Genomic DNA, 14,008 nt, shown 5'->3' with positions numbered 1-14,008 from the left:
ATAATGCTCATTCCCCAGATATCTACATGGCTCAATCCTTCATCTTCTTTGTTCAAATGTCAGCTTCTCAGTGGAGCTAACTTTAGCCACTCTATTCAAAATTGCAATCCACCTCTAAGCCTGGTGCTCCTATTCCCCCTTTATGGCTTTTATTTTCTCCATTGTACATATTACCTTCTAATACCATATAGAATTAACTGGCTTATTTCATTTATTATCTATTTCTCCCAATTAGAACCTCAGCTCCACTAGGTCAGAGGGTGGTTTTCTGATTTTAGTCTGAATTATTCACAGTTACAACTCCAGTACCTAGAACAGTACCTGACCTATGACAGGTGCTCAGTAAGATCTTACTGACGGTGAATAAAGGGGCCCTGAATATTGACTCTTTTCTCTGCTAAAATTGAAACCGATTAATCTGATATTTTCATTACTTTTGTGTTTCCTTCCTCTGTATCTCTACCCGCTCATTCTTTAAAGCTTAGTTCAAATGACCTCCTCTACAATGCCTACTCTGATCACATTTACTCCTTCAGGCAGTGATTCATCAAACACTTATTATGTGCTTACAATATTTCAGGCACGTACAGGTACAGGGGATACGAGGATGAGTAGGGCACTGTCCCCATGCTCGAGGACCCAGGAGGGGTTGTAGGAGCTGGGACTGGGGCATGAATATCTCCCAAGAGAAGGAGTGTCATAGAGAAGATGTTTCTTACTTCAGCTTCTAAATTGGGAGGCCTTGGGGAGACGGTGACAAGTCTTGGACACCTCTGAGTACTCCATTCCTGTAAGGTACTCATTAAACATTTGCTGAATAAAGGAATAAATGCAATGTAACTTAGGAAGAAATTCTGCTTAAATAAAAAAAAAAATCTAACTTGGGTTGGGTTGTTGTTGGTCATTTTCAAATGTAGGGGTCTTTGTTTGAAGAACAAGATATAAACTGTTCTTCAAATAATCATCCCCCAGGCCCCACTCTCAAATCTATAAATAAAAATGCCACATCTTTCCAATTAGCACTAAAAATAACATTCTTATAGTTATTTTTAGATAACTTTCAGAGATTGTGTTGCTAGTACTTTTAGTAGCATCTGAGTAATACTCAACCAAGACAATAAAAGAATCCACATACATGGATAAAGCCCGTCCACGGAAGTATTGATGGACTAAGAAACAGCGTGAGGTCCAAGCACAGTCTGCCTGGGGAACTACAAAGGAGCTGAAACCTGCTTAATGTAAACTTGGGGCTTGGAGGTAACAGCAACTTCCCCTTGATTTTCAGTCTGCTTTTGATTTCGTTCATTCTTTCAACTGAAAACATGCTGTTTCCTAAAGAATTTATTCTAATGTAAGGCATTAAGTTAACATGATGCAGAATGAACAAAGAAGCAGACTTCAATAATTAAAGAGTCTACATATTTAATGACATGTCTTGCGTGCATCACAAGTCCTGGTTAACAGCTGCAGAGTACTTTGAAGGCAACTTAAAAGTGCAGTGATGACAAGAGATTGCAAATCATCGAATTAGGAATTAGAGTGTTTTGTCCTATTAATATGCAAACATTTTTTTAAGTGCCAAATAATCTAAGTTATTGACAAAAAATGGAAATAACATCTTCTTAGTCCACATAAGAACGGGGCAGCAAAGAAGACACAGAATGTTACAGAGGAGTTCACCAGCCCATAGGCTGACATATCTTCACTGTAAAGTTCTGTGGTGTATGGGGCAACATTAATGTGTGTTTGCTTCTGGAGTTGGACCAACGTGTGTCCACCAATCTCATAGTGGACACACGATGTGGTATGTGTCAGAATGGTTGGGTTTACTGACAGTTTCAAAATACATACATCGATATAATTTCCATTGATATAGTCTGAGTTGGTGTCTCCTTCTATCGTTTGCAGCCTCACCCGGGAATGATCATCTGCAAAGAAAAAGGAAAAGAAAACAACAATTAGCAAAAGCAATCCATTGGGCTGCTCAGAGCTCCCGGATGTAAGCACACTGCAAGAGATAGATCATCCACATCCACGCTGCTTCAAAGATGAACCAAGAACTAAATACTACAGACCTTCTACACTTCCTATTTTGCTATTAAGACTGGGAAGAATTTATGATTCTTTGCATTTTACAGTAAATCTCATTAACTTATTCTTTGATCATTTACAGACGTCAAGTGTTGGCAGAGGTCTGAAATTCCTACGTAGAATTCTGTGAATCGCAAGAGAATCATTTCTTGGGTTGGAAGTTTAGCAACTTCACTAAATCACATGCAAGCCCTGAGACTGTGAAGGTTGCCCACGACAGCCCCCTTGACAAATGATGGTTATAGAGCATGGCTCAGCGTCCTGGGAGGTGCAGACGCAGTTCTAACCTCAGTCATGGTCCCTGAGTTCTCTAAGCACTCCTTCTGCACCAGAGGGCTCTGGCGGGTGGAGCAAGGCTGTCCCCCACCAGCCATGTGGCTTCAGGCCACTCAATTATGCCACCAAGCCTCACCAAACTGGGCTGTTTTAAGGTTTCAGTGAGAACACAAATTGCCAAGCATGATGTCTGATACACAGCAAGTGCTGCAGGGGGGTTGTGACTGTGGTGTGACTTCATTATACTTCAATTTTTTTCTGAATGAAAAATTTTCTCCGCAAATACTATTGAGACTTCTCAATTATTTCCTTGGAAATCTGTATTTCAAAAAGGAAAGTGCTAAAAGCCCTATAAAGGCAGGGTTCTCCCTGTTTTGCTCACTGCTTACTCCTGACCCCTAGATTAGTGTCTGGAACATAGCAGATTTCCCCCAAAATATTTTTTAAATCAGTAAAAAGTGAATCTTTTGTTTTTTAAAAAATATGTCCTTTAAAAAATTATTTTCCTAAATGAATATTCTTTTTAGCAGAGGAACCCTCCTTTCAATTAAAGCTTACACACAAACCCAATATTTGGAACAGATAAGAGGAGCCACTCTGAAAGGGAGGCACTCGAGGTTTCTGAGCGGTGGCCTGGGGAGAACACTTGCAACACTCCAACGGCGCTGGTGCAGTGGGCGGGCCTGCCACCAGTCTGCTACCTCTGCCCACACTTCATTTGGGATGATGGGGGTGAAAGGATGTCCTCAGTTTGAGCCAAGTGCCAGCAGACCTGCAGATGACAGGCCATTTTGTCTGCAATCACTGGAGGAAGCTGATTTGGACCTGTTCCTTGGCTTGACGTGCTAATGGGTGAGTCAGCATTTCTATTGGTCCCTCACATTCAGCCTCCTGTGGGAGGAATGTTGAGTCTGTTTTCAGCAGTGCAGGCAGGAGGAAATCTGTGTACCTTCACTGGTGGGACTTTACACTTCTGTCACGACAGTCACATTATTTCACGTCAGGGCCTTACAAGTAGTCGGGGCTCTATCAGTTTACCTGGAATGTGGTCACACATTGGGCCAGACAAGAGAAAAACTTGGAGGAAGCCATGTCTTTCTGTTCTGCTCAGAAGAGAAGACGGGTAGTGGCACGCATGCGAGCTCCAACGTCAGGTGTGAGGTGATTTGGGGCAAGTTGCTTTATCTTTCTGTGCTTTAGCTTCCTTATCTGTACACTGGGGATTAGCAGTGCCTACCTCATGGAATTATTGTGAGCATGACTATAAGACACAAAAAGAGATTAGAAAAAAGCCTAGGCTAGAGAAAGTGATGGATAGCATCAGTTGTTGTTATCAAGTGCTGTGCAATAAAGCCCCACAATTTTCTTCTATCTTTATAGTTGATGCCCAAAGAGACAACAGCAACCCAGAAATGGACCCAAATGCAGTCAAAATTTTTCCTCATGGTGACCTGCTTTAAGAACTAGTTTCCTAGAATATATTTTGCTTAAAACCTGAGGCTCCCTCTCCATATTTTGCCAGGCTGTGGGGGAGGTGAGTGGTCGGGGCGCAGGGCACGCATGGATTGTGGCGGCTTTTGTATTGTTAGGAGACCCAGCACATACACAGTTATTTCAGAATGGAGCTACGGGCAATTCCCCTGGTGAAGCCATTTGAGCTTTGAGAATGAGAGATGCTACAGGAGAGCTGATCACGGCTCTTCCACAGCACCAGGCTTTCCGTCAGCTCCTCTGAAGGGAGAGTAGGTTTACCTTCCTGTGCTCCGTGACTCTCCCGGGCAAGTCTTCAACAGGCAGGCACTGCCTTAGAGTCTCCAGTCTTGGAAGCAGGGCTGTCTTAGATCTACTGTACCCCCTTGTCAGAATCCTCCCTCTTTCCTACTTTATTTCTCTTAGGACCTCAGGATGATGCCGCCCATTCCCCAGGATTTACCAGCCTTGGGCTTCCCAAATTGTTCTGGAATGTTCTTGTTAGTGACTTCAATCTCTCCTAAGACTGCACTCTCATCTCACACAAACTGCCTTTGAAACAGTTCCCCATTACCCCCTCACTGTTCAGCCGGTTACCCACCCCTCAATTTTTTTAACTTTGCTGCTACTTCTCCAAATTTCATTGCTTCGCTCACTTAATGAAATTGACAAGACAAATGTACAGCATATTTCCTAAGAAGACTAAGCTTGTTTTTATTTCTCTTTATACAGATGGTAGTATCTTTCTGTTTATTTTAAAGTTGATTCTACCAGATTATAACCTCTTGTGGTCAGAGAGCACACGGTGCCCATTCTGAATATCCCTGAGAGCGCCTTTCCCCAAGGCCACAGTGCCCACCCAGGGGCTCCACTCCCAGCGCAGCCTGCACTGCCATACACAGCGGTCCTGCCTAACACACCCCAGACAAGCACAAAGATTTAACTCTTCATCACGCTAACGAATATGGTGACTCGACAGCCACTATCTCAGTGGAAGAAGCGGCAAGCTGTGATCAAGCGAGGCTCACTGGGGCTTTCCAGGGTGCTGGTAATGGTCCTGTTGTAGACCTGGTTTGTGTTTTTTTGGGTTTTTTTGCAGGGAAAGATTCACCCTGAGCTAACGCCTGTTGCCAATCTTCCTCTTCTTTTTTTCCTCCCCAAAGCCCCAGTAGGTAGTTGTATATCCTCACTGTAAGTTGTTCTAGTTCTTCTACATGAGCCACTGCCACAGGATGGCAAGCGACAGATGGGTGGTGTGGTTCCACACCTGGGAAGCAAACCCGGGCAGCCAAAGTGGTGAGAGCATCACGCTTTAACCACTAGGCCATCAGGGCTGGCTTGGTGAATGGTTTTATGAGTGTTTGCTTTACAACAATCTATTAAATTGTATATGAATGTTTTATACCCAGGCCAGCGGCATAGTGGTTAAGTTCACGTGCTCTGCTTTGGCAGCCTGGGGTTCGTAGGTTTGGATCCTGGGTGTGGACCTACACACTGCTCATCAAGCCATGCTGTGGAGGCATCCCATGTACAAAATAGAGGAAGATTGGCATGAATGTTAGCTCAGAGACAATCTTCCTCAAGCAAGAAAGGGGAGGATTGGCAGCAGATGTTAGCTCAGGGCCAATCTTCCTCACCAAAAAAAAAAAAAAAAAAAAAGGAGAAGAAGAAGAAGAAGAAGAAGAGACCACCTTGAGAACATTATGCTAAGTGAAATAAGCCAGACACAAAAGGGCAAATACTGTATGGTCCCCACTTATATGAAGTACCTAAAGTGGTCAAATTCATAGAAACAGCAAGTAGAATGGTCGTTGTCAGGGGCTGGGGGAGGGGCAATGGGGAGTTAGTGTCTAATGGGTGCAGTTTCAGTTTGGGAAGACAGAAGTTCCAGAGACGGATGGTGGTGACGGTTGCACAACAATGTGAATGAACTTCATCCCACTCAACTGTACACTTAAAAATGGTTAAGATGGTAAGTTTTGTCTTATGCATATTTTACCACACTTAAAAAAAATGAGTCCTATTTCTCCCTTTGTGCCTCATAGAACACCTCCTCACGCTGCACTCTGACCCTGGACGTGGTAGGGAACAGTGCCTGCAGAGGGGGAGGACATCTCGCGCACTTGCAGTCTCATAGCCCTTGGGACTCCTCTGCTGGTGGACTCTCCTGAGAGGGGCTGCTCCCCTCCCCCCGGTGGAATAAAGGCAGTGGTGGCAGTGACTCTATGGCTGGATCCTAGAGGACAACGGTCATACATTATTAACATGTTCTCAGTGGAAATGGTTAAGAGTTATGGAAGTGAGTTTTACGAGGTGTTCTTTCTTCCAGTGATAAAGTAAGTGTGAGCAGTGACAAGTGAATGTATCTTAAGGCAGGGAGACAGACATTTTAGCAGAGTGGGCTGAATCTCGAGGAGGGAGTCCCGCTGTGGAGGAGGACACAGGAACATGAGTTTTGTCCATGGAGAGGAAGCTGGTCATCGCATGGCTGCACTTCTTGACCGTAATGGGTCAGCATTTATCACGTTAATCCTCTGCCTTCTGGCAGGTGCATGTGAAAACCAGCCTTCCTAATCAGCAATAAAATAAATAGGAAAGCATCAGTGTCACCCACATGGAGTCAGGGAAAGAAAAAGCACAAGCAGTAGGATGATGTGTTCCTACAGCCGGGCGTGCTTTCTCTGCCCGCTGCTCGGAGCTCTGAGACGGGCTCCTGACGCAAACTGGGCTTCTCAGGTGTCCTCTTTTAAAGCAAGCTCTCAGCTGGCTGTAAGAGCAATAAATATAGATGGTGGGGGTCAAATAAATCAGTACATAAAGGCTATTCACCATATTGTCCTGAAATCTCATTCATCTTGAATCACATACCAATTAAGAAGACTAACATATATCAACTACTCGTTTTAGGAAAACTTAATTTCAAGCCTAGAGGACATTTCCGGCATGTGGCATATATGGCAAAAGCGCCATAGAAATGCCAACAGTCCACTGGCTGAGCCCTGTCCTGCCAGTCTGCTTTGTAGGCCAACCAGCTGGGAAAGGGCCTTTCTCTGTGCCAGGAGCTCCCATTTGGGTTGAAAGGAGGAGGAAGCTTGGAGAACTCAACTGCTCAAGTATAAAAGTTTGGAAAATTCAGCAGAATGTGTGGTTAACCATAGGTCAACTATTGACCATGAAAGCCAAGGGGTGAAGTCTATAAGGACTTGGCATCTGGGAGACACAGCCTGATGAGGCTGAAAAGACCTGAGCTCTAGAGTTACAAATTACCATCCTGTTTCTCAGTGTGGGTGTTTTTTTCTTGGTTATTCCAAAGCCATTTCACGTTGATACCGCATAGTAAATGAAAATATCAGGGCTTTGGTGTCCTGGAGACCATGATTTGAATGCTGGCTCTACTACTCCCACGAATTGTGAACCTAGACAAACTCTGAATCTTGCTGAGTTTCATCTGTAAAAAGGGGGTGGTAACGGGCAGCTTTACAGGCAGCGTTGGGAAGACCAAGTGAGGTACTTGTCAAATGCCTGGAACATAGGACAGTTAGTTTCCATTGAAAAGAGATGACCCTCTTATGTGAATAAAAGTGATGGCTTTCTTAAAGCTAAGCAGTTCACACCAGAAGAAGCCCAGTATGCTCGTCTGGGGAACAGTAGAGCAGGGTAGAACTGACAACTCCAAGAAGCCACTCTTTGGGGAAGACGAGTTTGACCTTGTTTTAAAGAGGAAACAGGAAAAGGTTTGGAAACAGGCTGAATACTTAATAAGTCCTAACTCTTAATCCCCTGGCATCTATCCAACAACTTTTCTCTTCCATCCTTATTTCTGTACAACACAGCACAGAGACTCTGGAGCCAGAACCTGTGGGTTTCCCTCCCAGTCCTCACTCTTTCCAGCTGTAGGACCTGGCGCAAGTTATTTAACCTCTCTGTGCCTCAGTTTCTTCAATTGTAAAATGAAGATTAAGTGAGTGAATATAAGCAATGCATTAGTATGCATCTGGTACATAGTGAGAACCAAGTAAGAGGGAGCTATCATTTGTAGCATTACTGACTCAATTCAAGACCTGACAATTTTTCACCTGGACTATTTTATTTCTGCCTACAATGAATCCATGCTAAGAGTTGCTTTTCTAAAACACAACTTGTTCTATCCCCACCTAGTTTAAACCAGTCAATGATATCAACAAGGTACTGATCAACAGTGGTCTTATAAAACAATGGAATCTGATGCAATCATTAAGAAGTATTACTATACCTTTAATTTCTTTACCTGAAAAGATCTCTATGACAAATTGTAGAGTAAAATACAGCAGGTTACAAAGCTGCATGTCTCAAAAGAGTCTATTTATATGAAATAATAAATAATGCATTTGTATACGTGTGTAGGAATGCATATGGGGTAACTAAAAGGACGGGCTTTCTGCTGGGTGGTAAAATTTGAAGTGATACTTATTTTACTATTTATGATTTTATGTGCTACTTCAATTGTCTATATAGTTTATACTGTCTTAGTAATCAGACAGGAAAACAATAAACCTATTTTTACTTTAACAAATAAAGCCAACAACTTCAAGACATAGAAAAACAGATTTGAAGGAAATAGAAAAAAAAATGTTAGCAGGATTTGAACTTGGTTGCTGAGGTTCTGGGCAATTTTTCCCAACTATTCTTTTATGCACAAATTTTCTTTAATATGTATGAACTACTATAGCCACAGATGACTGAAATATGATCAAAATCCAACTAATGTTTATATTATAATCACACCTCAATGTTACCCCATCAAGAAAGGTTAGAAACTCTGCCAATTTGAGAAACTCAATCTGCATAAAGAACTTGTTGCTATTCCTATCATTTCTTTCATAAAAGCTTTTACTACATAAAATAGGGCAAAAATAATATTTCTGGGTAAGAAACAGGCACATAAAGACCTGGCATAAAGCATAACAAACCATTGTTTACTGCTGAAAAATTATAATCTGTGGGCAGTTTCCCCCATGTATGCATGCATGTATTTATGTATATGTATGCAAGCATATATGTATTTATGCATGCATACATGCACTTATGTGTTTATGTATGAGTGTACATGCATTATGCATGAGTTTACTTATTCATGTGCACACACACCTGCATGTATACACATGTATTCATTTATGCATGTGCACAAAAACACATTTATGGATGGATGCATGTACACGCACACGTCTTTGTATGTGCGTGCATGTGTTCATGTATGTATATGCACACATGTATTTATGCGTGTGTGCATGCACATATGCATTATGTATGAATGTACACGTGCACATGTGTAGGTATGCATGTATTTATGGATGTGTGTATGCGTGCACACCTGCTTGCATTCATGCATTAGGATGGGGTAATTAGAGATTTAAAGCTGGTCTCTATGCTCTACTCTCACTCCCTAAAACATGTTACTTATGCCCTTTTCATCAAATAACATGTTTAAAATAGCAGAAATGGAGTATGTCACTGATAATCTTTCACCTCTAACCAATTCTCTTTCTGCTAAATATTGATGACATATTTAAGGTAAATTGGAAATCACAATGATCTAAGTAACATTCGCCCTCTGAGAGGAGACTTGAAATTAATTTTAACTGCAATTAATCTCTGCAAATACTGGTTTGCTCCTCCTGTGGTTCCATTCTTGCCACGGACTGCTAAACCACCAGCTCCCAGGCACAAGGTGCGGAGGTGCCAAGGCACCCGTTGGGAAGTGCTCCGTGGCCTGTCCCTCGCTGACCCCTTCTCCAGTCTGGGATCCCTGTTCAGGCCCACCTTGGGGCTCAGGCCGTGCAGGCTCCAAGCATGGGGCAAATAAGGAGCCTTTGCGTTCCGTGGAGGGGGCTGCCTGTGAAGCTTTGCTCTTGCTGCTGGTTTCATGTGATGCTAACTTAGTCTTGCCCTGTTTCTGACTCTTTTTTATCTAGACCTCTGTCAGAGACTCTTACTCCTTATTCTTTAGATTCCTGGTAGGACCTCTGACTCTTATTTTGTCTGCTTTTTCTAGATTTTACTCTTTGGCTTCCTAAACACGTTGTGTCGATCTGTTTCTCCCTTACTCTCTTCCACTTCACTTTTAATGCTGAAAGCTCTCCCAGCCAGTCCATTCTTATCTAACAAAATTCTTGTTCCCTCCTCCTCATTTCACCTGCATTTATACATAAACTGGATCATGACATTAGTAGATTCCTAAAGTGACACTGTCGGAGTCGCTCAACTAGCAGAGAGAAGCACATGGCTATAAAACAAAATCCTGGAGAAGTGAAGTCTGCAGCGTGGGCCATCAATACTGGGTTACTGTTTAAAAGAATCACGTGGGACAGATGGGGTCAGGGGTCTCACTCTCCTCTTTGTTACCTCACTATTACCTGGGGAAAAAGAGTAGGAGAGCATGGGTAAATCAATCAAGATGGAAACCCGCGCTCACTAGGGCCCCTTGTCTCTCTTCACCTTCATAACTGCAGCTGTCTATCCTCGCTGTCATGTTCTCACTCACTTGCCTCCTCCTCCCTCTCCGGCTCCATTCAAAGCAGCTCTTGATAATTTCATGAGTAATCCTCACGTTGCCACATCGGGGTCTTCACTGTATCACATATTCTAGCAACACACTATCGATGCCCCCTTTTCTCCATGAGAGAATGCTCCTTTGTGCCTGTTAAGCAGTTTTGTCTTAGGATTTCTCATTATTGAAGTCCCTGCAGGCTGGGTCATAGGCTCTTTATGCCTTCTATGCTCCCTCCACAGATAATCTTAGCACACCAATGGCCTCAACCACCACTTATCTGCCCGTGATTCAGTAATTCATATTCAGGCCCACACCCCCTCTCTGTGTTTCAGAGCAGTCTGTATAACTGCCTGCTTGACATCTCATTTGAATATTTCAAAGGCATCTCAGTATGCCCCCAAATTAAACTCACAAGCTTTCCCTGCCTTTGCCAACCTCATGCCTACCTCTGAGCTCCCCTCCAAATCTGGTTCCCTTCCAGTGTTTCCTATCTGAGTAAATGGGCCATCTTCCCATCTGTCTGTCTGTCCATGCATCCACCCACCCATCCATCCGTCCATCCTCCTGCAAGCCAGAAGCACAGGAGTCATCTCTGATCCCTTGTTTTCTTACCACTCATCCGATCCATTCAGTTTGATCAATTACTTCCCTTGAATCCATCTGCTTCTCTTCTTTTGAGTCCACATTATGATCACTTCTCTCCTGGGCTACTGAGAGACTCTCTTAACTAGTGTCCCCTTCCAATTCATTTTTTACTTTGTAGTCAGATTAAATTTTCCAAATGCAAATTTGATTAATAACCCCTGTCCTTCCCCCCAAAAAGCCCTTTAATGAGGTTTCCCTTGTTCTTACAATAGACTAAAATCTTTAATCTGCCCTAGAAGGCCCTGCAGGCCTGGCTTCCACCTCCCTCTTCCTGGCCTACCTCACCCTCCCAACCCTCCCAGCTCTGGCCACCTGGCCTCCCTTCAGGTCCTCAGACTCAAGGGGTTCCGTCACGTGAAGGCTCTGTTCCCATGAGGCACCCTCTGTCTGCACCACCCCCTGCTCTAGCCCTTTATCCAGTGATCTTCCATTTCACATCCCCAGGGAAGACTTCCCACGCCTTCTGAATAAGTCATCCTCACATTACGGGTTCTCACAGGACCATGGACCTCTTCTTTGTGGCCCTTAACTTCTATTTCATTTATTTGTATAATCATGTAATTCACTTGTATAATAATTTAAGTCTCTCCTCCACCGCCCCCATAGGAAACATCAGGGGCTGTGTCCATTTTGGCTCACTGTGGTCACCCTAGTGTCTTCACACTGCCACCTCTCCCCACTCTCACTCTGCTCCAGTAACGTTGGTTCCTTGCTGTCCCCTAACAGGCACCACGCTAAGGGAGGTGTGTCCCCCGCTCAGGGACTCTGCCTGGACTGGTTCCCTTCCTCACCTGCATCAGGTGCTGGTTTGCATCTTATCCTCTCAGGGAGGCCTTCTTGACCACAATTTAAAAATGGCAACCTCCGCCCCACTCATCTCCCTTCCTTGCTTTATTTTCTCAGTTACAAGCCTCACTTTCTAATATACATACTCTACAGTTGACTTAGTGATTGTTTCTCTGTTGCCCCACAAGAGTGTTAAGCACTATAAGGACAAGGAATCCTGTTTTGTTCCCTGCTCTCTCCCTGACACCTAGAATAGTGCCTGGCGTGAAGGCACTCAATAAATATCTGTTGAAAGAATGACTTCAGCTTGGCACGAAGCCAGGCACAGGGGCGGACCAATACGTATTTGTTGAATGGACCACAGAAAGGGGTAGAGAGCCTGGGAAGGACCTGCAGATTCTGGCTCCTTATCTCCAATTGCAGCAGCACAAAAGAAGATCCCTGGCCCCAGGGGGCTGCCATTAGCAGGGAGATTTGGTGTATTGATGTGAGTCTTAAACTTAGAGTTAATGACAATTAGAAACTGTCTGTCATTAGCTGCAAGTGTCGGGTATCAGGAGGGCTATATTTTGCGGTGGCAATGGTGGCCCGAATATTCCTTCATATGTGGTAAGGGCTATCTCAGCACATTTATGGTGTGAATAAGGGAAAAGTTTAACTTACTTAAGAGGAAAAGCCAATAAACAGTTTTTAAGCACCATAAAGACCATTTTATTTGCAAACACTGTTGCAAAACAATGAATGTGATCATTACAAGCACTGCTCTGTTCTCTGAAAAGCACTAACAAGAGTCTCTAAGATGTGCTGACCGAATCCCCCAATCCCTCATCCCAGTTAGCGTGTTACTCCCGGGCCTAGGCTCTCGGCAGGAGGCTTCCCAATCCGTGAAACTGATCTTTCTACAATTACATAATTTTTTAGGGGGAGAGGAGATGGTAACACTCTTCTCTGTGCCTATAAAGAAACAACCGATATGGGTGTATGCATAAGCGTGATTTAGATAAGTATTTCTATTCTTTTTATTCCCCAAATTCTTCCACAAGTCTAACAGTATCGAAGATTTATTTTCACTGCTGTAACTAAAGACACACAGACAGCCTCAAATGAAGCATTCCCAAATGACGATTCTCAGAGAGGTACTGAGCCCAGCAGTGGCTTCATCAGACTCGACTGGGGAGCCCAGGCTGGACAGGGGCCACCCCCTAGGGAAAGGGCACTCAGACTGGAAGAGGGTGAACCAGGAGGTTCCAGTGCTTAAGCCAACAGTGTTGGGATTCACAACCCATAGCCGCATCAAACTTATCCTATTTATCGAGGGGTGGACTAACAGTAGTGTCTAAGGATTTGGATATCCTGTTTCAAAAGCATTACTAACTGTTTGGCAGGTGGTCTGAGTGACTGCTATCTAAGGATCTGCCAGCAGAGAGCCTTATATGTTATTATATAAATACCCACAGACAGTTCTAGAGGGATTTTAGAAAACAATAGAAAACAAGAGGAAAAGATAACCATTGCAACATCACAGATAAAAGTGAAAGCCAGACACAGAAAGAAAAAAACTGCATGATCTGACTGATATTTGGAATCTAAAACTGTGGAATACATGGAAGCAGAGAGTAGAACTGAGCGTACCAGGAGCAGGGAGGGGAGGACATGGGGAGATGTTGGTCAAAGGGGACAGAGTTATGTGGGATGAGTACGTCCAGAGATCTAAAGTACAGCACGATGACTTGGTTAACAAAACTGTAATGAATCTGGAAATTTGCCAAGAGAGTAGATTTCAGGGGTTTTTACCACACATAAAAAAATGGTAACTATGTGAAGAGAAGACATGTCGATTAGCTTGATGTAGTAATCATTTCACTATGTATACGTACATTACATCATCATGTTGCACACCTTAAATAGAGACAATTTTAATTTTAAAAATACACGGAGAAAAAGAAAAAGATCCTGTGTGTGTAGGGAAAGGCTTCAGGACGCCGCAGAAGCTAAGGAGTAAAACCAGGAGATTGAGCAGCCAGCGTTGAGAAGTCCCCTTTTTGACATTGTTCCTAGAAAGGCACAAAAACAATGCAACCTGATGAAGACACACTGAAAGAGCCTGGGAGGGAACAGGACAGAGGCCAGGTGAGAGCTAGAAAATCAGCCCCAGCGATCAGGAATAAAGGCCACAGCCAGGCAGACTACCCAGAAATGGAGCCCAGAGTC

General features: G+C 43.6%; 1 protein-coding gene across 8 annotated transcripts in view; it reads right to left on the bottom strand.

The window, feature by feature from the left end:
• PTPRM (protein tyrosine phosphatase receptor type M) overlaps positions 1-14,008 on the bottom strand; it is a 771,793-nt gene that overhangs the window by 77,435 nt on the left and 680,350 nt on the right. For all 8 annotated transcript variants that reach the window (XM_070629469.1, XM_070629471.1, XM_070629470.1 and 5 more), the window contains one exon: positions 1,852-1,928. In XM_070629469.1, coding sequence (XP_070485570.1) covers positions 1,852-1,928 — 77 coding nt within the window. The remainder of the gene's footprint in view (positions 1-1,851; positions 1,929-14,008) is intronic.

The sequence above is a fragment of the Equus przewalskii genome, chromosome 7, assembly GCF_037783145.1.
Source record: "Equus przewalskii isolate Varuska chromosome 7, EquPr2, whole genome shotgun sequence".
NCBI classification, from domain to species: domain Eukaryota; kingdom Metazoa; phylum Chordata; class Mammalia; order Perissodactyla; family Equidae; genus Equus; species Equus przewalskii.
This window is presented reverse-complemented; position numbering and strand designations above follow the sequence as displayed.